Source organism: Salvelinus alpinus, chromosome 7 (genome assembly GCF_045679555.1).
Source record: "Salvelinus alpinus chromosome 7, SLU_Salpinus.1, whole genome shotgun sequence".
Lineage (NCBI taxonomy): Eukaryota > Metazoa > Chordata > Actinopteri > Salmoniformes > Salmonidae > Salvelinus > Salvelinus alpinus.
Window position 1 is genome coordinate 12,037,091 of NC_092092.1, and position 20,324 is coordinate 12,057,414.

At 43.3% G+C, this 20,324-nt stretch overlaps 1 protein-coding gene across 32 annotated transcripts in view; it reads right to left on the reverse strand.

The window, feature by feature from the left end:
• Positions 1-20,324, reverse strand: part of LOC139580464 (microtubule-actin cross-linking factor 1-like) — a 199,459-nt gene that overhangs the window by 44,467 nt on the left and 134,668 nt on the right. For 30 of the 32 annotated variants that reach the window (XM_071409167.1, XM_071409164.1, XM_071409156.1 and 27 more), the window contains 21 exons: positions 20,078-20,230; positions 18,852-19,067; positions 18,373-18,522; positions 17,910-18,143; positions 17,068-17,220; positions 13,375-13,608; positions 12,848-13,144; positions 11,982-12,530; positions 11,348-11,524; positions 10,332-10,455; positions 9,670-9,878; positions 8,946-9,263; positions 8,179-8,345; positions 7,831-7,987; positions 6,642-6,768; positions 5,978-6,028; positions 5,236-5,471; positions 4,832-4,961; positions 4,200-4,399; positions 3,450-3,951; positions 1,766-3,234 (listed from right to left, as the gene is read on the reverse strand). In XM_071409167.1, the coding sequence (XP_071265268.1) occupies positions 1,766-3,234; positions 3,450-3,951; positions 4,200-4,399; positions 4,832-4,961; positions 5,236-5,471; positions 5,978-6,028; positions 6,642-6,768; positions 7,831-7,987; positions 8,179-8,345; positions 8,946-9,263; positions 9,670-9,878; positions 10,332-10,455; positions 11,348-11,524; positions 11,982-12,530; positions 12,848-13,144; positions 13,375-13,608; positions 17,068-17,220; positions 17,910-18,143; positions 18,373-18,522; positions 18,852-19,067; positions 20,078-20,230 (5,853 nt within the window). The remainder of the gene's footprint in view (positions 1-1,765; positions 3,235-3,449; positions 3,952-4,199; positions 4,400-4,831; positions 4,962-5,235; positions 5,472-5,977; positions 6,029-6,641; positions 6,769-7,830; positions 7,988-8,178; positions 8,346-8,945; positions 9,264-9,669; positions 9,879-10,331; positions 10,456-11,347; positions 11,525-11,981; positions 12,531-12,847; positions 13,145-13,374; positions 13,609-17,067; positions 17,221-17,909; positions 18,144-18,372; positions 18,523-18,851; positions 19,068-20,077; positions 20,231-20,324) is intronic. The other 2 variants (XM_071409160.1, XM_071409182.1) reach the window with 2 other exon arrangements.

The following is a 20,324-nucleotide window of genomic DNA, read 5'->3' on the forward strand; positions in this document are numbered from 1 at the left end:
TGACTGAGGAGAGAAAAACTGTAAATACAAAAACAACCGTGTTGAATGAGTACAATCTCCTCGTAGTGGTTCATGTGTTTGTTGGAGAAGGAGTCTGTGGAGGTCTGTATGTGTACGGGAATGAAGTTTGCACTGCAGGAATATAGTTTCTGGCTACTGTTCTGGCTCCCTTTCCATCTCCGTAGAACCCAGATAACCCTACTGGATATTGTTGATGTTAACAGCAGTGGTATGATATACGGTAATCAAATCAAATCAAATTTTATTGGTCACATACACATGGTTAGCAGATGTTAATGCGAGTGTAGCGAAATGCCACCTCAAGATGTTCCACAGCCAGAAAAGTAATGTCCTGTGTAGTGTTAAATTCAACAAGGGGAAAGTTCAGGGAAGTAGATACAGAAAAGTAATGTCCTGTGTAGTGTTAAATTCATCAAGGGGAAAGTTCAGGAAAGTAGATACAGAAAAGTCATACACACCATCTAAACACATCCACAGACAGAATTTAAGACTCCATGTCCGCTTCTTTCAAACACATAGGAGGAGAAACAGATGCTCAAACACCAGTCAATTAGCAGGTAGGGCTATATAATGAGACAAAGCACTTGTTCCCTCTTTCATGCCAATGAGTGAGTGACCACTGACCAGGCCATTCTTAAAGGGGAGGAGAAGGAAAGGGAGAGGGGAGTAAGAGTCAGTTACCCTGAGCCGCTGCAACATACAACATCCCACTGGTCCCGAGCTGGCCCCTGGGTCGCCCGTCACCCACCCACCCACCACAATGGCTGCTGGGCCAGTCAGAGCTCTTTTGTCTGGACCAGATGCTCAGCGACATACTGAGGGATCCACAGACGGAGGGTCACGCACAAGGCCACCAGACCCAGCAGAGACCTAGAGAGCCCCTGCTATTTAACTTCCAATACCACTGGTCCCGTGTGGCTCAGTCAGTAGAGCATGGCACTTGCAATGCCAGAGTTGTTAGTTCGATTCCCACGGGGGACCAGTATGAAAATGTATGCGCTCACTATTGTAAGTCGCTCTGGATAAGAGCATCTGCTTAATGGGTTAATGCAACATCCCCAAAATAACTTATTGCATGAAGAAAGTCACGTGGATTTCCAGAGAGGACAACAGAGGCATAGTGGGTCTAAGGGAGGGTTCAGACACACCAATAGCGTTTGCTGGCCGAGAGTACTTAGGAAGTGTGCGCCAACGTTGAATAGAGTGAAAAATGTCATCAGTGGGTGGTCCCTAAAACACAGCATGCTGAAACGATCGACAGACGAATGCTAGATCCACATTTTGTGCGAGCCTTGAAATGGTCAAATGGTGTAATGGTTTTCTAATGCACTTTGTTTATTGATGTATTGTGTCATTACTGATTACCTGCTTTTAAATTACTTGGATTTAATGTGGTACCTATTTTACTCCAGGTGTTACAAGAGGCTGTCAGACACTACATAATGATATGTGTTATTAATGGTTACTTTAGGGCAGTGCTGTATGTAAGGATGATATCTCTCTGGCAGGGTTATGTCATCCGATTGAGTGGTGGGGCTGGTGAAAGTGATCCCGCTAGAGTACAATAGTATAGCATGTGCTGTAATAACATGATACTATAATGTAGCCAATGTGTGAGACATGAAATGGAAAATTCATGGACATTCTTTTCCATCATTAAAAACCAAGAGGATTCACCATGTGTTGGCAACCAAGACTGATAATACAGTAAATGCCTAGGAATTACATTTACTTGGCATCTTACCTTGAAAGCTTCCAGCTGTTGGTTGATGACATCAGTCTCCATGCCAAGTGACCCTTGACCTTCCTCCTTGACCTCAGCCCCGCCCAGTTTGTTGGTGAACTGCTGTAGCTTGGAGTAAAGCTCAACCAGACGGGTGAGTGTGCTCCCCACCTCTTCCCCTCTCCCTTTAGCTCTGTCTATCAGCTTGCCACACTGCTTACTCAGAGCATCCAGGTCTCTCTTCAGCCCCAGCAGGTCTGGGGAGGCCTCAGTCTCCAGCATCTTCTTACAGCTGTCCCCTCCTCGAGCCGTGTCGGCCATCAGCTCCTGCAGTTTCTCCACAAAGCCCTTGATGCTGCCCTGCTGCTCCTTAAGTGTGATCAGGTCGCGGCCCACAGAAGCCATGCTGTCAAGCTCGTCATCTAGGTCTGCGAAGCGGGTGAACATCTCGCGGATGTTGGTCTGGAACTGCCCGATGCCCTGCAGCTTGCCCTCCAAGGTGGAGCAGGTCTCCCCTACATCCTTGCTGAGGGAGCCGTGCTCTTTCTCCAGGCTGTCGGCCTGCAGTAGGAGGTCGGTCACCCCGTCTGCCTCGGGGACATCAGCCACCAGGCCCTGGGCAAGGCTCTTCAGGTGCTCAACCTGGGTGTTGACTCCATCCAGGCTCTTCTGCTGGGCCTTCATGTTGGTCAGGTTCTTGTTGCTGTAGGCCTGGACCCCCAGTGATGTGTGGGCATCTAGCTGCTTCTTAGCCCCTGCCAGCTGGCCCTTGGCCTCATTGTGGGTGTCGTTGAACTCTTTCAGCCTCTGTGAGATCTTCTCCAGAGACTCTCTCTTGTTCTGGACCCCCTCCGTGACCCGGTCCACGCTCTGCCCGATGGCCGCCTTCTCCTCCCTGACGGCCTCTGTGTCTGCGTTGGCCACCTCCAGGAGGCTGTCGGCTGCAGTGTTCAGCTGCTCCACCAGGCCTCTGTGTTTATCCACGTCCTTCTGGATAGCCTTCAGCTGGGAGATGGAGCTCTCCACCTCCGCTGGGTCCACGCTGAGCCTGACGCTGCCCTCCCTGGCTTCACACTCCTGGACCCAGGACTGGAGCTTCTCAGCGTGCTCGTGATACTTCTGGACCCTCTGCAGCGCCCCCTGGAGCTTATCCTGGCGCTCAGCCGAGCTCTTCTTCACATCGTCCCAGTTGGAACGCAGTGTAGCCAGCTGGCCCTGCATCGCCACCTTCTCTGCCCCGTCAGTGTTCTGGAGGAGGGTCTCTCCCTCCCTGACGATGGTGCTGTACGGTTCCTCGTGTTCACTGAGGGCCTTCTGCAGGGCACTCTGTTCTTTCAGGCTCTGCCGGAGGGTCTCCACCTGGGCCGAGATGGCCTGGGATTTAGACTGCTCTTGGAGCTTCTCGTTCATCCACCCCTGGAAGTCTTTGGAGGTCTGGTGGAACTGCTGGGAGCTTGCGAAGGCGGAGTTCAGTTGCTGGATCCGCTTCCCTAAAGAAGAGCATGTACATTAATGTGATATAGAGGCAGAGGAACAAAGCATACATTTATAATTCAGAGTGGCAATGCCTCCCTCATCATGAAATTCCTTCAATGGCAGTCATATTTTCAGACATTAAACCACAGCTTTATAGCCTAAAGCTTCTCATTAAAGAGAAAGAACATATCATATAAACAAATTAAGGCAAATTAAATCAAAGCCCAACCTGCTTTGTCCTCCAACTGTTTGAAAGGCTTGTTGACCCCCTCCAGCTGCCTGTCTAGGCCTGCTTTCAGGTAGTCCTCCGTGACCAGGGCAGAAAGCTCAGAGCAGAGGGTCTCAGCCTCTTTTAGCCTCTTCCTCTCCTCCCTCAGCTGGCCAGAGATGTTGTTAGCCTCCTCTAGCTGCTTCTTCACCACGTCAGGCTGACTGCTAAGGGCCTGCTGGCTGTTGAGCCGGGGCTCCAGTGAGGCGGCGCTCTGGCTCAGGCTCATCAGCAGATCCTGGAACTGGCTCGACTTCCCCACGGCCTGGTCGATGAGGCCGGCTCTCTGGCCCAGCTGCCCAGTCAGGCCCTGCCATTTCTGGGTGACGGCGGCCAGTTGATCCTTCACCACCTTCCCACCAGAGGAGGGGTCCTGCTTGCCTGATGTGCTCAGGATAGCAGCAGCAGCCTCGTGAAGCTGGTCAAACTGTGGCTTATGGCTGTCAAACTCGTTCAGGAGGATCTAGAGGGAAAAGTCAATATGACATTAATAAAGAGCAATGCTGGTGTTTAATAATGAACATAATGTGCAAAATGGTTAAACCTTTTCAATCTTAATAGATTTTGATTAATTCTGGCACACCTTAACATTTTGCCAGCAGACTAAAAATATTTAACATTAGCTTACGTCTGAAGTAAGGGACATTGACATTGAACTGTACGTGGTGGTTATAATTTCAAAGGTAACTAATATGCCCCATAGTGAAGTACCTGGACTTGCTGCTTCTGTGTGTTGAGCATGTTGGGGTCCATGGAGAGGGGCCCCAGGACACTGAGCATCATATCCTTCTCTGAGAGCCACTGGCGGAGCTGCGGCTCAGTAGTCTGGAACACGTCCAGGTTCCTGTTGGACTCCTCCAGACGCTGCTTCCTGTCCTCCACCGACCCGCTCACATCCGCCCAGGAAGCATCTGAAAAACAAACATTGGTCAGCACAAAACACCCCTGGAACTTGAACTTTGCACAGCCCCTACAGATTAGGGTTTAGCTGTAGGAGTGTGCCAAGTCTGTAGGTGAGGGGGAGGCCAGGTATACTGACAAGGGGGAGCGGATGTGTGGACTGGACTGACACTAGGTAAAGCGCTCTGCATTGATGCAGTAGATATTAACCATATGGAAACAGATAGATGGGATGATGCATACTGCATACCAGAGGAGGCTGGTAGGAGGAGCTATAGGAGGACAGGCTCATTGTAATGGCTGGAAAGGAATAAATGGAACAATATCAAACACATCAAACATATGGAAACCACATGTTTGACGCCGTTCCATAATTCCATTCCAGACATTACAATGAGCCCATCCTCCTATAGCTCCCCCCACCAGCCTCCTCTGCTGCATACCTATCTGTGACAGCATCTGCTTCCATTTTGCTGCTTCAGGAGAGTCTGGGTGTTTTTCAATCAGATGGAGAAGCTTCTCTCTCAGCTTCTGGAGCTGCTCGCGCTTTTGTTTCATGTCTTCCTCAAAGGCCTGAGAAAAAGAGAGATATATCGCTTGACTAAAACCATCATATATTTGACCCATTGGCTCCTCAGGCACGGTGAGATGCAAAGACTAGAGACAGGAGGCGCCTGCCTGAAACATTGGCTTCCCACAAAGCATTTTGCATATCATGAATAAAATGTGGTATTTTATATGATACCACTGGATGGATGGATTAAATCCCTACTGTAATAAAACGTAATGACAACAAGTAGTACACTGTAGAACGTTTCTATGCAGATCAGGCCTTGGTTGAATCTACCTTCTGTTGCTCCAGTTGTGTTTTCATGGTGTCTTTCTCTGTGGACGCAGAGTTCCAGGATGCTGCTGTCTTCTTCATATCCTGCAGCCATGTTATCATGGTGTCTGTCTCCTTCTGGGCCTCTGTCACCTCCTGCACCAGGACAGACAGCTCTGTAGCCCGGCCCTTCAGCACTTCTCCCAGACTCTTGTGGCCCTCGTTGATATACGCCATGTTTTGCTGTACCACCATCAGCTCTGTGTGTGGTTAGAGGTTAGAGTGTTAGACACTAGACAGGTGACCTTTCATAACAACAATAACTTGGACAAGGCACTGCTGTAAGTAGTTACAGACCTACTGGAAATGTATACACATCAAAAATGTGTTGGTGAATGTATTGTGTTATATTGTTTTGCAGTGTGATCTAAATACAGATGGTTTGAAATGACTTTTATATTATTGGAGGTATATAGAAAACGTATTGAACTCGTGTTCTTAAAACACTGAAATGCAAAAAGAACATTAAAAACGTGACATTTCCAGTAGGGAGAACCAAGGATAAGTACAGTATCCTTCCCAGCTTTGTGGAGGATTTCTAAACGTCCTTTAGATCAAGCCAAGACCTCAAACAGATCATTTCCACCTAACAAGCCATTAAATGTACCTTTGTGATGATGAGTTGATATGTTGTTATGATAATGTTCAGGTCTGGAACACTGTATTTATACATTCCTAACATGATACACTGGTAGAGAAAAATTACCTTTATTGGTTAGGTAGGCATGGTTTCCGGGGCCACCACTGTTAGTAACAGCTGGTTGCAAAACAATAAAAAACAAAAGATCTTATTTGTTAAGTACAAATGTCAATAGAAAACTAAACTCTATTGGGGTGTTACATGGAAAAGATCACTGTACTGTATGATCAGTGTGATTACATTTATATCAGGATCATGTTTTGTAGCGTACAGATGTAGGATCTTAATTTGACCCATTCATCAAATCAAATGTATTTATCAAGCCCTTTTTACATCAGCAGATGTCACAAAGTGCTTATACAGAAACCCAGCCTAAAACCCCAAAGAAGAAGCCAGTTTGCTACAGAGGAAAACAATCCTGCAGAAAATGTGAATTACTCTGTGGATTATAATTAATGGACATTTTTGTAGGGGCTGATACATCTTTTTGTAAGGCAAAATCAAGTCTGAAATTTCAAAGTGGGAATTACAAACTTCAGAAGCCCATTTAAACCTAAAATACAGTATTGCAGGAAAGTTCTCCAGGAACAGAGTGATCAAATTAAGATCCTACATCTGTACAGTGTAGCAAAATGTGTTGCAATCAACAATGAATCTCTCCATTTCATTGTTTTCTCATTATTGAATACTACCCAAACTGCTCCGATGGAGACAAACATTTTGAGCGTACCTGACTTATGTGACATCTTGGTCTTGGCTGGAGATGTGAGAACACTGATGAGGCTACATAGTGCAGATCCTTTGCTATTTATATCTTGGACAGCAGAGCCTTTGGTTGTCCATTCCTCCATTAGAGCCTGAGAAGAGATCAATCAAACCAATAACATAGTTTACACAACGCCATCCAGAATAGGGCTGCAATTTCCATACCTGCATTGAGAGAACACTGAATGATTATGTCTTGAGTGTTTATTGTGAGAGGCAGGGCCAAACAAAGGATATTTGGAGCGTTGCATCATCGAGACTAAATTGTATTTCATTTTAGTCTGTGCTTTTTCTCGTGGCACAAATTATTCAATATGCCAATGTGTTATTAAGCATCGAGGGATTTGTGTTTTAATCTTTCACGTTTGACATATTTTCTTATTGTTCGTTACCCTTTTCTTGCCTTTAATAGTTTTTTCAGTGACACACACTGTACCAGTTCATATCAGATTGGAAGTTTTTTCTGGCAGGGAGTCACAGTTATTTAGTGTATGACTCCCTGACGACTCCTATGTAAAACACTTCACATCCGTGTATTACTTTGGCATGGAAACTACTGTGAAGTTAGGGAGGACAAAATAGTAATATATTGCACCGCACTTCTCTTACTCCATTATAAAACACATTTGATGCCAAGCCTGTGACTTGAGACGTGAGAACATAAGTTATTTAAACTTTTCTATCAAGGCCATTTGAAGAACAAGTTTTTCATTCACCTCACATTGTATAAAATATTTAGGAAGCTATAGAAATGCATTTATTAATGTCTACATTTGTTTTTGACACGTTTATTCTATTACAGACACCTTAATGCATACTTTTAAATTATATTATGTGAGCTAAACATAAAAATAAATACAAATGATATGAAACCATTTTCCTTAAAGTAATATTTTGAGATTACTAATGTTACTGTCCCCACTACAACAAAACAATGTTTAAATACAATGAATTTTGTCCTTGAAACTTTTAATTTACATTTTAGAATTCCTGAGTCCCAATATGGTGGCTTCAAAGCATCTCAATGGCCAATACGTGGCTTCAGCAATCCAGGGTTTGTATACATCATTGGGTAGAACATACCATTTCCATGATGTAAATACTGTAAGTGAGGAAGCCTAGCTAATACAAGACTAGTCTGTCTGCTGACTTACATTGACTCTCTTCAGGTCCTTTGCTAGACTCTGTTCACTGATGGTTGGCTGAACCACAGGGACTTTCTCTGTCGTCTCCTCCAGCCACGTCCTGAGAGCTCCGGCTGCAGCCCTGAAGTCTCCCAGCTGGTCCTGGCAGGAAGACACCTCCTCCTCTCTGTGTCAGAGAAGGGAGAAGACAACCACGGTCACATCACATTACAGAGACATATCAAACATGCCAAAACAAGACTATCAACAGGCAAGAGAAAACAATCATGTGTAATCCTTTGTCAAATGAGAAGTATCCCCACAGTAACCTACACATGAGGACCAGCAGTTAGCTCTGCAACCGGCATCAACACTTACTTCTCCTTCACAGTGTTTTTGAAGGCATTGAAGGTGTTGGAGAGGTTGTCCATCTTACGCTGAATCTGGGCCTTGCTTCCCTCTGGACCCATATTGGCCAGTTCCTTTGACAGCATCTGCAGCATTTCCACATCCTTGGCATGTTCAGCCAACTCAGTGTTAGTATCCTACAGAAACATTCAAATAGTTAGAAGATCATTACTGAGCAATGCGTGGTTGAACGTGTGCCATTAAAGGGGCAATCTGCAGTTGTTACATCCATTTTTGGACTTAATGATATGTACCAAGTGATTCTTGAAGAATATAACTTAGAAATGCCTCATGAGCTTAATTCAACTGTCGTACCACATCAGAACCCAAAATATCAGCTTGTTATACTGTAAACAAAGTAAATGTAAACAAACACTATATAGCCTCCAAACATGGTTAAAACTATCATTGTGATATCATGGATGGGTAGTTTTTGCATCCATAGCTCTGTCTATGGGCTCCCGAGTGGTACAGCGGTCTAAGGCACTGCATCTGACTGCTAGAGGCATCACTACTTTTAACTTGCCTAGTAAAATAAAGGTTAAATCAAATAAAATAGAGTGGTTGCATTTCTCCAGCCCCATCCCTCAGTTTTTTTACCGAAACTGGGTCTTGGAGTCCACTTTTGTATTTTTTTCAACTGCTGATTGCCGCTTTAAATTAACATATATCCTTTTAGAAAATACGCTCTGCTGAAAACATGTTCAAAGGATGAAACATATTTGATGACTAGCTACCTGCATGAGCTGCGAGAGCTCGTTGACGTTTTTCCCTGGTCCGTCTGTTTCAGAGAGGGCCTGAGAGCGCTTGAGCACAAACTGCTGCACCTTCTCCGTTGTCTTCTCAAACTCCTCCACCTTGTCCTTCAGCTGCTCCAGCTGGCCCTGCTTGTGTTTGTGCTTGTCACAGGCGTCAGAGAAGCGCTGAGACAGGGCGTCCATTTTGGACTGCAGCAGAGCCGCTGCAGCGGGGTCAGCTGTCTCCACAAACTTCTTAACCTTGGCCTTCATGGCAGAGATGCTGCTCTGGCGACTGGAAATATCCTGCTCCAGAGCCTGGAAGAGAAACAATGGATGAATTAGATTTTAGAGCCATTCTAACACTTTAAAAGTTTTTTATAGTTCAGGTTTCATCATCTGTAGAAGACAATGTAGAGACCACAGGAGGCGGTTAGGGGAGGATAGCTCATAATGACTTGAATGAAGTGATTGGAATGGTATCCAACACAAGGCCTTTATTTATGTTTGATGTGTCGATACCATTCCATTCATTTCAACCGTTACTATGAGCCATTCCTCCCCAATTAAGGTGCAACCAGCCGCCTGTGGTAGATACAAATCCAGAATCAACTGTTGAGCAAAAATGACCAGTTACATTAAGGTGAAGCTATGGTGATAATGATGTTGTGTTTATTTGACTGGCAGAAAACAGTTGTACAAAGTTAATGTTTACAGTACATACTGCCTCTTTGCTGAGCACATCTCCAATGGCTGCTGAATCCAGAGGGACTTGTCCTTTCTCCTTCACACTCTCCTCTACTCCCTCCATCCATCTCATCATCTCATCCAGGCCATCCTGGACACTCAGGGAGCGGGTCAGGGTGATCTGAAGCTTCTCATTACGATCACTCACTGACTTAGACAGGTTGTCATACCTCTCCACAATATCATCTAAGAGCAGAGTCAAAAGGCAATGGTTTTGGGTCAATGCTTAGCACTGGTAAAAGTTCATACCACTTTGGAATAACAATTCTTGAATTATGAGCAACTCAAGTCAGGGGTTTCACTGTTCTCTCTGTAAGACCTTCCAGCTAAGGTCATTCACATGGAAGAGATTACTGTATCATAAATATACAGCACATACAAAGAATACTTGAGAGTCGGCCAATAGCAATATGATTAGGAATAAGGTAAACAGATTTAACATTCCAATACTACTATTTCACTCCAACATTTCTGAATTGCTATTTCACGGTGGTGTCAATGATAGTAACCACACATTGGCTGTGGCACTATATTGTCAAGTATTTCATTGTAAATATTCACTATATTGTCAAGTATTTCATTATAAAGATTTCTAGGAATAGCATTGGATGAGAATCCATACTTAGTCTGATCACTTACCCACTGTTTCATGGATATGGTCCTGATTGGTCAACAGGTCCCCCTGGGCGGTGACCAGAGAGTCAGCTGTTTTGCGGAGTGTCTCCACAGCAGTCTGACGACCAGTAGTCTGACCCTGCAGACCCTGACCATGACAAACACAGAGGATCAATGACAGTCAACATGACAGTCAACATGACAGTCAACATGTCTTACAGACAAACCATACTGCTCCATATAGATATATAATTTAACTCCAGCTATACTATATCATTACATAAATGCTGTAATTATACAGATTTAAAGCTAGGGACACCTATTATGTATAAGCATCTAAAAATGAATTAAGCACTCAAATACTGGAACTATACTACTGCAACTGTACATACAGTTTGCTGCACTGCTTTGCACTCTGGGGGAAACATAGCATTGTTCTGCCATGATTTTGTTACCAAAACCAAAAGAGACACTTCTACATTCTTGAGTTTCAGGCGCCTCCAATCTCTGAGTCACTGCAATGCAACTCCCTAGAGAGATGTAATGAAACAAGACTCCCTCTCTCTCTACATGACATACTTTCATTTGCAAGCCAGCTGGACTCAAGAGTGTACTGCAGGTACATCATCTATGTCAGGATAATAGGCATTCTCTACGCCTCTGTCCAGTCCAACTCCAATCGTGAACCATCCCACCCTCCACCCCTCCTCAAAGGCATACGCAAGCAAATGTACCCATGGCTAAGCTATTCGTGTCTTCGGACTGCTGGGAGGTTTGAATGTGGACCTATAAATAGCAGTGTTGTTTTAAAGTGAGTGGAAACACTGTATATGGAGAGGGGAGTCTGAAGCAGTGTAATGACCTCTAAACCCATTCAGTTCTCAGAGCCATCAGTGAGTAAACTCTGAAAAAAAAGCTGTTGTGTAAACAGCTATTCCTCCACTTGCACTCTACCTCTGAGTCTGTTAGACTGCGGTAATGTGATTTGTGTTGATAAAGGTCATACTGATTTGGTGAGTATTTTTAGAGTTTTGTCATGCCTTGGTGTCCTCCAGCTGTTTCTGTAGGGTTTGAGGGTCGGCAGCGATGGCCTCAGACTGCTGCCTTCTGGCGTCCTCCTCTGAGTTGTTGAGCCACTTCAGGAGACCAGCAGCCGAGTCCTCATACTTCTTGTACTTGTCCACCACGTCTCTGAGATTGTTGCCAAGATCATTGCACTGAAATAAATGAGTTGAGATGTTGATTGCTATGGTAGTTACTAACTTTGAATGCATGGAGCATTGACCGCCTACTCTCTTATCAGCATCTAAAAAAGCTGGACAACAAAATAGTGTATAATGAAAGAGCATATAACCTGAATTATTTTTAAGATGCAGGGTTACACAAAATCAGCCTTTAACTCTCAATATGAGAGCTCCTTTGTTTTCATTTTGTTCAAACAGAAATGCTACCCCCGTGTGGTGTGAGTCGGTTATTACATTCCTTTAAAAAAAAAAATCCATTCAATTGGCCTGAGACGTGTCTCATTCAGTGATTGATCTCACCCTACTGATTTAAATAGGTAGGCCTCCTGGTGCTACCAAGGTGGTTCAGTGAACAACGTCCATGTGATCATTAACTAGGCTTTAGCTCAGAGGGCTAAAACAGTCTTACTAGTACTGGTATAGAGTTTACCTGAGAGTGTAGGGCTTTGAAGCGACCAGCAGCTGAGTCCAGCTTCTCCTTCACAGCAGCACAGGTTGCAGTGGTATCCACCTCCAGCTGGGCATCTTTCCCACCAGGGTCCATGCGTCCGCAGGCCTTCGCCACGTCCAACACCTTCTGTCCTGAGATGGTGATGAACCGCAGGTCTCCCTTGTGGGAGATGACGTCCTCAGAGAAGCTCTTCTGTCTCTGGAGCTTCTCTGTGAGGTCGTTGAGAGCTCCAGCAGGGTCTCCCAGCTCCTCCACCTCCCCCTCGGCCTGCTGCAGCCAGCCCTCAAACTCCTCACAGTCTCCCTGGAACTTCTTCAGCTCCTCCTGAACCTGGACCACCTGCTTCATCTGCTGTTCTGCCTGGGTAAGGGAAGAGTTGTACCGTCCTTTCAGCTCCTGGATGTCCCTCTGGAGCTTGTCCTTATCCGTGGGCAACAAGGCATGGGCCTGGTGGTCCAGCAGAGCCTGGGCTGACTGGGTGGCCATGATCAGCTCTTGTTGCTGGGACAAGATCTCCTGGTGACGAGCCTGGAAAGGGGAGAGAGTCCATTCAAATTCAAAAATCTTTATTGTCAAAGTTACATAATACAGAAAATGATCACATGATAAACATCAACACTGAAATTTACCACACAAGACAAAAGATGGATATCAAATATAAAATAAAGTGGAAAAATCGCATTTCAGTACAAAAGCATTTTGTGTGACAATGTGACTTGAAAAGATGAAAGAGAAGGTCAATGCAGCTATTAGAAAAAGGGACCCGAGTCATGTGTATCCAATGAATTTAACTGGCAACAAGCCACTATGAGTCAAGCACCACCAGAGAGAATAGGTTAATTTACCTTGACTCTGTCATACTGCTTTTCCAGGTCCAGTTCTGGGGTCTTCCCTGTGGCCTGTCCTTCAGTGTCGTTGTCTGTAGTCTGGAAAGCGTTTCCATTGTTTCCATTGGGGTCATCATCCTCACCCAGAATGTTCTTGGCCGAGGTCTCCGATTGCAACGGCATGTTCCCGTTCTGTATGCCCATATGGTCTGTCTGTTCGCCCCCCATCACTTTCTCATTCCCCATGTTGTTGATCCAGTCCAGCAAACCCTCAATCTTGTTCTTGCTCTCCTCAAGCTGCTCAACAGCAGCCTCCTAAACAGGTTAGAATATAGTAAGTTAAAAGATGTTTAAGTTATATGTTTAAATAGATGAGATCTATACATTTTGACATAGATATTTTAAGTAGGCAATCATCAAGCAGAGTAACATGTGTCTTTAAGTGGATCTATCTTTTACTGTAAACTAGAAAGTTGAATTGTCACGATTCAGATCCAGACATATCGATAATGTTGATGCATGCAAAATACAATATGTTTTCCAACCTTCTCAGTCTCCTGTTTGATAGCAGTGGTCACAGACTTCTCCAGGTCTTTCCTGGACTCCTCTGCCCGTTGGTTGATAAGTTTGACCTTGCTCTCGGCGTCCTCCAGCTTGCTCTCGATGGCAATGATCTGATCTGGGGTCAGCGTAGACCGATTCTCATCCAGGAACTTCTTGGTGCTACTGATGACCTCATTCAAGGCACTGCCATTGGTCAAGATGTCTTTCTGCAAGGCCTGGACATTTAACATTTAACAAACACAGACGCAGAAAACATAATAAAATAAATATGAATTTATAAATTAGTGAACCCATCAAACAAGATTCAGTATAATAGCAATACATATGTAAAACAATGTGTATAACTGTTTATACCATGGTATTGTTGAATAGTTGTTTCTGATTGGCTTGAAGGGCATTCTAGAACGTGCATTATTTCCCTATGACACATGCTATATTTGCACTGTAGAATTCGATGGCTATAGTTCATTCGTACATGTTCTATTTTTGAACTGCTTTTGAAATTATTGGCATTGTTAAATTCGATTTTCATAATGGCAAGCTAGGGCTGATAGTTTCGTTAGCTAAACTAGCAAGTATTTTGTGAAACATCACAGCACAGTTGAAAAATATCTGCAAATAGATATCAAAACTGGATTGTCTTCAGCGATAGATGTGAGGGGTTGAGTGGAGCTGAATGGTGGGACTAAAAACAAACAAAAGATAACTATTGTAAAATATACTGTGTCCGTAAAATGTACAGTACCAGTCAAACATTTGGACACACCTACTCATTCAATGATCTTTCTTTATTTGAACTATTTTCTACATTCTACAAACTATGAAATAACACATGGAATCATGTAGTAACCAAAAAAGTGTTAAACAAATCAAAATGTATTTTAGATTATAGATTCTTCAAAGTAGCCCACCTTTGCCTTGATGGCAGCTCAAATCAAATCAAATGTTATAGGTCACATACACATGGTTAGCAGATGTTAATACGAGTGTAGCGAAATGCTTGTGCTCCTAGTTCCGACAATGCAGTAATATCTAACAAGTAATCTAACAAATTCACAACAACTACCTTATACACACAAATGTAAAGGGATGAATAAGAATATGTACATATAAATATATGGATGAGCGATGGCTGTGCGGCATATGCAAGATGCAGTACATGGTATATAATACAGTATATACATATGAGATGAGTAATATAATATGTAAACATTATTAAAGTGGCGTTATTTAAAGTGACTAGTGATACCTTTATTAAGTCCATTTATTTAAGTGGCCAGATATTTGAGTCTGTATGTTGGCAGCAGCCTCTCTATGTTAGTGATGGCTGTTTAACAGTCTGATGGCCTTGAGATAGAAGCTGTTTTTCAGTCTCTCGGTCCCAGCTTGGATGCACCTGTACTGACCTCGCTTTCTGGATGATAGCGGGGTGAACAGGCAGTGGCTCGGGTGGTTCTTGTCCTTGATGATATTTTTGTTCTTCCTGTGACATCGGGTGCTGTAGGTGTCCTGGAGGGCAGGTAGTTTACCCCTGATGATGCATTGTGCAGACCGCACTACCCTCTGGAGAGCCTTGCGGTTGAGGGCGGTGCAGTTACCGTACCAGGCAGTGATACAGCCCGACAGGATGCTCTCTATTGTGCATCTGTAAAAGTTTGTGAGTGTTTTAGGTGACAAGCCAAATTTCTTCAGCCTCCTGAGGATGAAGATGCGCTGTTGCGCCTTTTTCACCACGCTGTCTGTGTGGGTGGACCATTTCAGTTTGTCCGTGATGTATACACAGAGGAACTTAAACTTTCCACCTTCTCTACTGTCCCGTTGATGTGGATGGGGGAGTGCTCCCTCTGCTGTTTCCTGAAGTCCACAATCATCTCCTTTGTTTTGTGATGTTGAGTGAGAGGTTATTATCCTGACATAACACTCCGAGGGCCCTTACCTCCTCCCTGTAGGCCGTCTTGTCAATGCTTTGCACACTCTTGGCATTCTCTCAACCAGTTTCACCTGAAATGCTTTTCCAACAGTCTTGAAGGAGTTCCTACATATGCTGAGCACTTTTTGCTAGCTTTTCCTTCACTCTGCCGTCCAACTCATCCCAAACCATCTCAATTTGGTTGAGATTCCAGGTCATCTGAGTCCAGGTCATCTGATGCAGCACTCCATCACTCTCCTTCTTGGTAAAATAGCCCTTACACAGCCTGGATGAGTGTTGGGTCATTGTCCTGTTAAAAAACAAATGATAGTCGCACTAAGCGCAAACCAGATGGAATGGTGTATCGCTGCAAAATGCTGTGGTAGCCATGCTGGTTTAGTGTGCCTTGAATTCTAAATAAATCACAGACAGTGTCACCAGCAAAGCACCCCCACACCATCACATTTCCTCCTCCATGCTTCACGGTGGGAACCACACATGTGGAGATCATCCGTTCACCTACACCGCGTCTCACAAAGACACAGTGGTTGGAACCAAAAATCTCACATTTGAACGCATCAGACCAAAGGACAGATTTCCAGCGGTCTTTCTTGGCCCAAGCAAGTCTCTTCTTTTTATTGGTGTCCTTTAGTAGTGGTTTCTTTGCAGCAATTCGACCATGAAGGCCTGATTCACGCAGTCTCCTCTGAACAGTTGACGTTGAGATGTGTCTGTTACTTGAACTCTGTGAAGCATTTATTTGGGCTGCAATTTCTGAGGCTGGTAACTCTAATGACCTAATCCTCTACAGCAGAGGAGAACCAGCAAGCGTGAGAGCCAGTTTCATAATAGCGCTTGCTGGTTTTTGCGACTGAACTTGAATAAACTTTCAAAGTTCTTGAAATTTGACTGATCGACTGACCTTCATGTCTTAAAGTAATGATGGATTGTCGTTTCTCTTTGATTATTTGAGCTGTTCTTGCCATAATATGGACTTGGTCTTTTACCAAATAGGGCTATCTTCTGTATACCAACCCTATCTTGTCACAACACAACTGATTGTCTCAAAAGAATTAAGAAGGAAAGAAATTCCACAAATTAACTTTTAACAAGGCACACCTGTTAATTAAAATATATTATAGGTGACTATCTCATGAAGCTGGTTGAGAGAATGCCAAGAGTGTGCAAAGCTGTCATCAGTGCAAAGGGTGGCTATTTTGAAGAATCTCAAATCTCAAATATATTTTGATTTGTTTTATACATGATTCCATTTGTTTTATTTCATAGTTTTGATATCTTCACTATTATTCTACAATGTAGAAAATAGTACAAATAAAGAAAAGCTGCAATGAGTAGGTGTCCAAACCTTTGACTGGTACTGTATATATATATATATATATATAATATATATATTACACATTCCCAGTGGCAAATCTGTTCAATTATAGCCATGGTAAAAACTTGATAATCAACTCGGGGCTCTATGCATTCTCTGGAAAATAATGCACCTCCGTGGAAGGTCAGTTCCACTTCGCTAGCGCGTTGTAGAACACACCTTCCACATTGTTCATTATTTTCCATAGAACGCATAGCCCCTCGACTTCGTCTCGGTCCTAACAACACCCGTGCCAATATATCCTCCAAACACCGGCTTCTCTGGCATTATCACTTAAGTATACGATAAAAAAAGAAAAAAGACTGTAGTCGCACACTCTGAAGCTCAGATGTAATTGATTGACTAGTTAACCAGCATGTTTTACTGAACCTGATGCTCTTGCTGCACATGCTGCAGGTCTTCCACACTCGCTGCACCCTTGGTCTGCTGCTGATGGCCTATCAGACGGTTCTCTGTATTGGTCAGGTTGTCACACAGCTCCTGCAGCTTGTCTGAGATCACCTTCTGTTCCTCCTCCATGTACTGCACATATCAGAGATCAATGTTACTATGTTACACTCCACCCAACAGGTCTCAGTTTACACTACATGTTACGTACTAATCATACCGGACATTTATAGACAGTCAACCCCCTAGGAAAATGGTCTGAGTATGCTGTAAACATGCTAGCCACACAACAAGCCAGCTTTCTGACTTGGTAAAGAAAGAGGACGGGTCCAGTAGACAGAAATAGGTCATTCACAAGTGTGTTAGTGCTGACTGAGGTTGGTGGGGGAAAACGTCCCCACACTGAAGATGCATTTTGAGTTTATCTTCTGGAGTTTAGAGTTCAAAGGTGTCTTGAAGCCTGTGAAACGTGAACACGACCAGGAGAAAGGTTAGCGTTTGGCAGTGGTCAAGCAGTGATCTTTGTGTTGTTAAAAGACAAATGCAATAGAGTCATTTCTAATTAAAACACATTCAAAGCACATCATTCTAAATCTTACTTAATGAATTCTAGTGACATACAATATTATGTTATAAATATTCAAAAATATATAGAAATACAATATTTAGTTTATATGACCATAAAATACATAAACAACCACACTTCACACTCATGCTCACCTCACTTCAACCAAAACATTTTCATAGTTTTCTCAACAAACTGAAAGCGACTCTTTCCAAGGTGCAATGGCCCCCCTATGTAAAATAGTAATTTGGGTCCAAACCTTCTGCTGACTCTTGTCCTCTTTGATCTCCAGGTGGCGTTCCAGGGTGCGTCTCTGTTTGGCCACCCTCTCCGTCTGTTCCTTAAACGCCCTCTGGGTGGCGCTGAGAGACTTGAGGAGGTGCCTGCTCTGGGCCGGACTCAGGAACTGGGCATGCTCTGAGATAAAGTACTGGATGTCAAACGCAGTGTCCTCCAAATGTCTGTGGGTCCCTGACAGATTAGTCTCCATGCCCTAGAAACACAGACACAGGAGGTCATGGACGTGGAAGGAATCAATCAACACAACTCATTGGATGTTTAAATATAATGCATACATGCAGTGTGTATTACAATATATTGTGCCATTCAAGGGAAAAACAACAAACTTTTATTTATTTATTTTCGTCCATATAACCTTCAAATACTGTGTTTGACAACTCTAGGTGAATAAGGAACATGGAGAATAAGGTATAAAAATATACCTTATTCTTTTGGATCATGTCTTTCACTGTGTCCAAGTCAGATGTGTTCAGGATGTCGAGGTTGCCGGCCATCTCAGAGTTGTCATGAATACAGCCTGATAGTCTATCAAGGGTACTGAGGAGATCCTGGTATGTTGACTTCAACTGGGCCTGAAAAACACAATGAAGACTCTGTATTTACTTCGTATTTACTGCAGTTCAGTAACACAACTTCCTACAGATGTAGGATCTTAATTTGACCATCCTGTTGTAGGAGAACTTTCCTGCAATGCAGGAAATTTAAAACTTGTAGTATATTTGAGGTTTACAAAGGCTTCTGACCGAAAAATGTATCAACCACTACAAAAATATCCATTCATTATAATCCACAAAATAATTCACATTTCCTGTTGCTGCATGATTATTTTCCTGCTGTAGCAAACTGGCTCAAACTAAGATCCTACATGTGTATATCAAAACAATGAGAAACAAACACTGACCTTTCCTGTATCAATAGCCTGCCTTAGAACATAATTATTTTCTGCAGACATCTGGCAAACGTCTGCAAAAACTGGCTGCAACTCTCGAAAGGCTGAAGCCAGATCTTGGTGGATATGCGTGGGAACGAGCGCACTGGCAGACTTTAACAGCTGCTTGGTTATGTCCAGATCTCTGGTCAGAATGCCAGCCAGTGTAGAGAGATGTGCTTCCAACGACTAGAAACAGAGTGAATTTAGTCAGAAAATAGGAAAGTGACATGTAAGAAGTGGGTGAATATTGAGACAGATGCTAAATGCAAGGAGGAGAAACTTAGAAACAGAAATAAAGAGAGAAATTGAAGTAGCTCGAAAGTACTCGATGGTTGCATATTCTTTCACTGAGGGAGAGTTATGATAGTGTATTCAAGCATACAGCTGAAGTCAGAAGTTTACATACACCTTAGCCAAATACATTTAAACTCAGTTTTTCACAATTCCTGACATTTAATCCTAGTAAAAGTTCCCTGTCTTAGATCAGTTAGGATCACCACTTTATTTTAAGAATGTGAAATGTCAGAATAATAGTAGAGAGAATGATTTATTTCAGCTTTTATTTCACTCATCACATTCCCAGTGGGTGAGAAGTTTACATACATTCAATTAGTATTTGGTAGCATTGCCTTTAAATTGTTTAACTTGGGTCAAACGTGTCGGGTAGCCTTCCACAAGCTTCCCAAAATAAGTTTGGTGAATTTTGGCCCATTCCTCCTGACAGAGCTAGTGTAACTGAGTCAGGTTTGTAGGCCTCCTTGCTTGCACACACTTTTTCAGTTCTGCCCACACATTTTCTATAGGATTGAGGTCAGGGCTTTGTGATGGCCACTCCAATACCTTGACTTTGTTGTCCTTAAGCCATTTTGCCACAACTTTGGAAGTATGCTTGGGGTCATTGTCCATTTGGAAGACCCATTTGCGACCAAGCCTTAACTTCCTGACTGATGTGTTGAGATGTTGCTTCAATATATCCACATAATATTCCTGCCTCATGATGCCATCTATTTTGTGAAGTGCACCAGTAGATGTCCTAACCGACTTGCCAAAACTATAGTTTGTTAACAAGAAATGTGTGGAGTGGTTGAAAAACAAGTTTTAATGACTCCAACCTAAGTGTATGTCAACTTCCGACTTCAACTGTATATATAGTATTTTTGCTAAACTTTTATTACATTGTGTACGTGATAACAAACCTGAGATTCATCCAGATGACTGTTTAACTCCTCCATATTGTTACTCAGAGAGCCCTGCTGGGATGACAGGACATTCCTGATCTCCTCTAGAACATCTGCATGATCCTGAAGTCTGCCCACACACTCCAGATAATCCTGGGTGGAGTACTGTTGCTGGAAATACATAGTATTCATGAATAATACATAATCAATACATAATATGTCATATAAATTAAGAATAGTTATTTTTTTAGGCATTTATATGCGT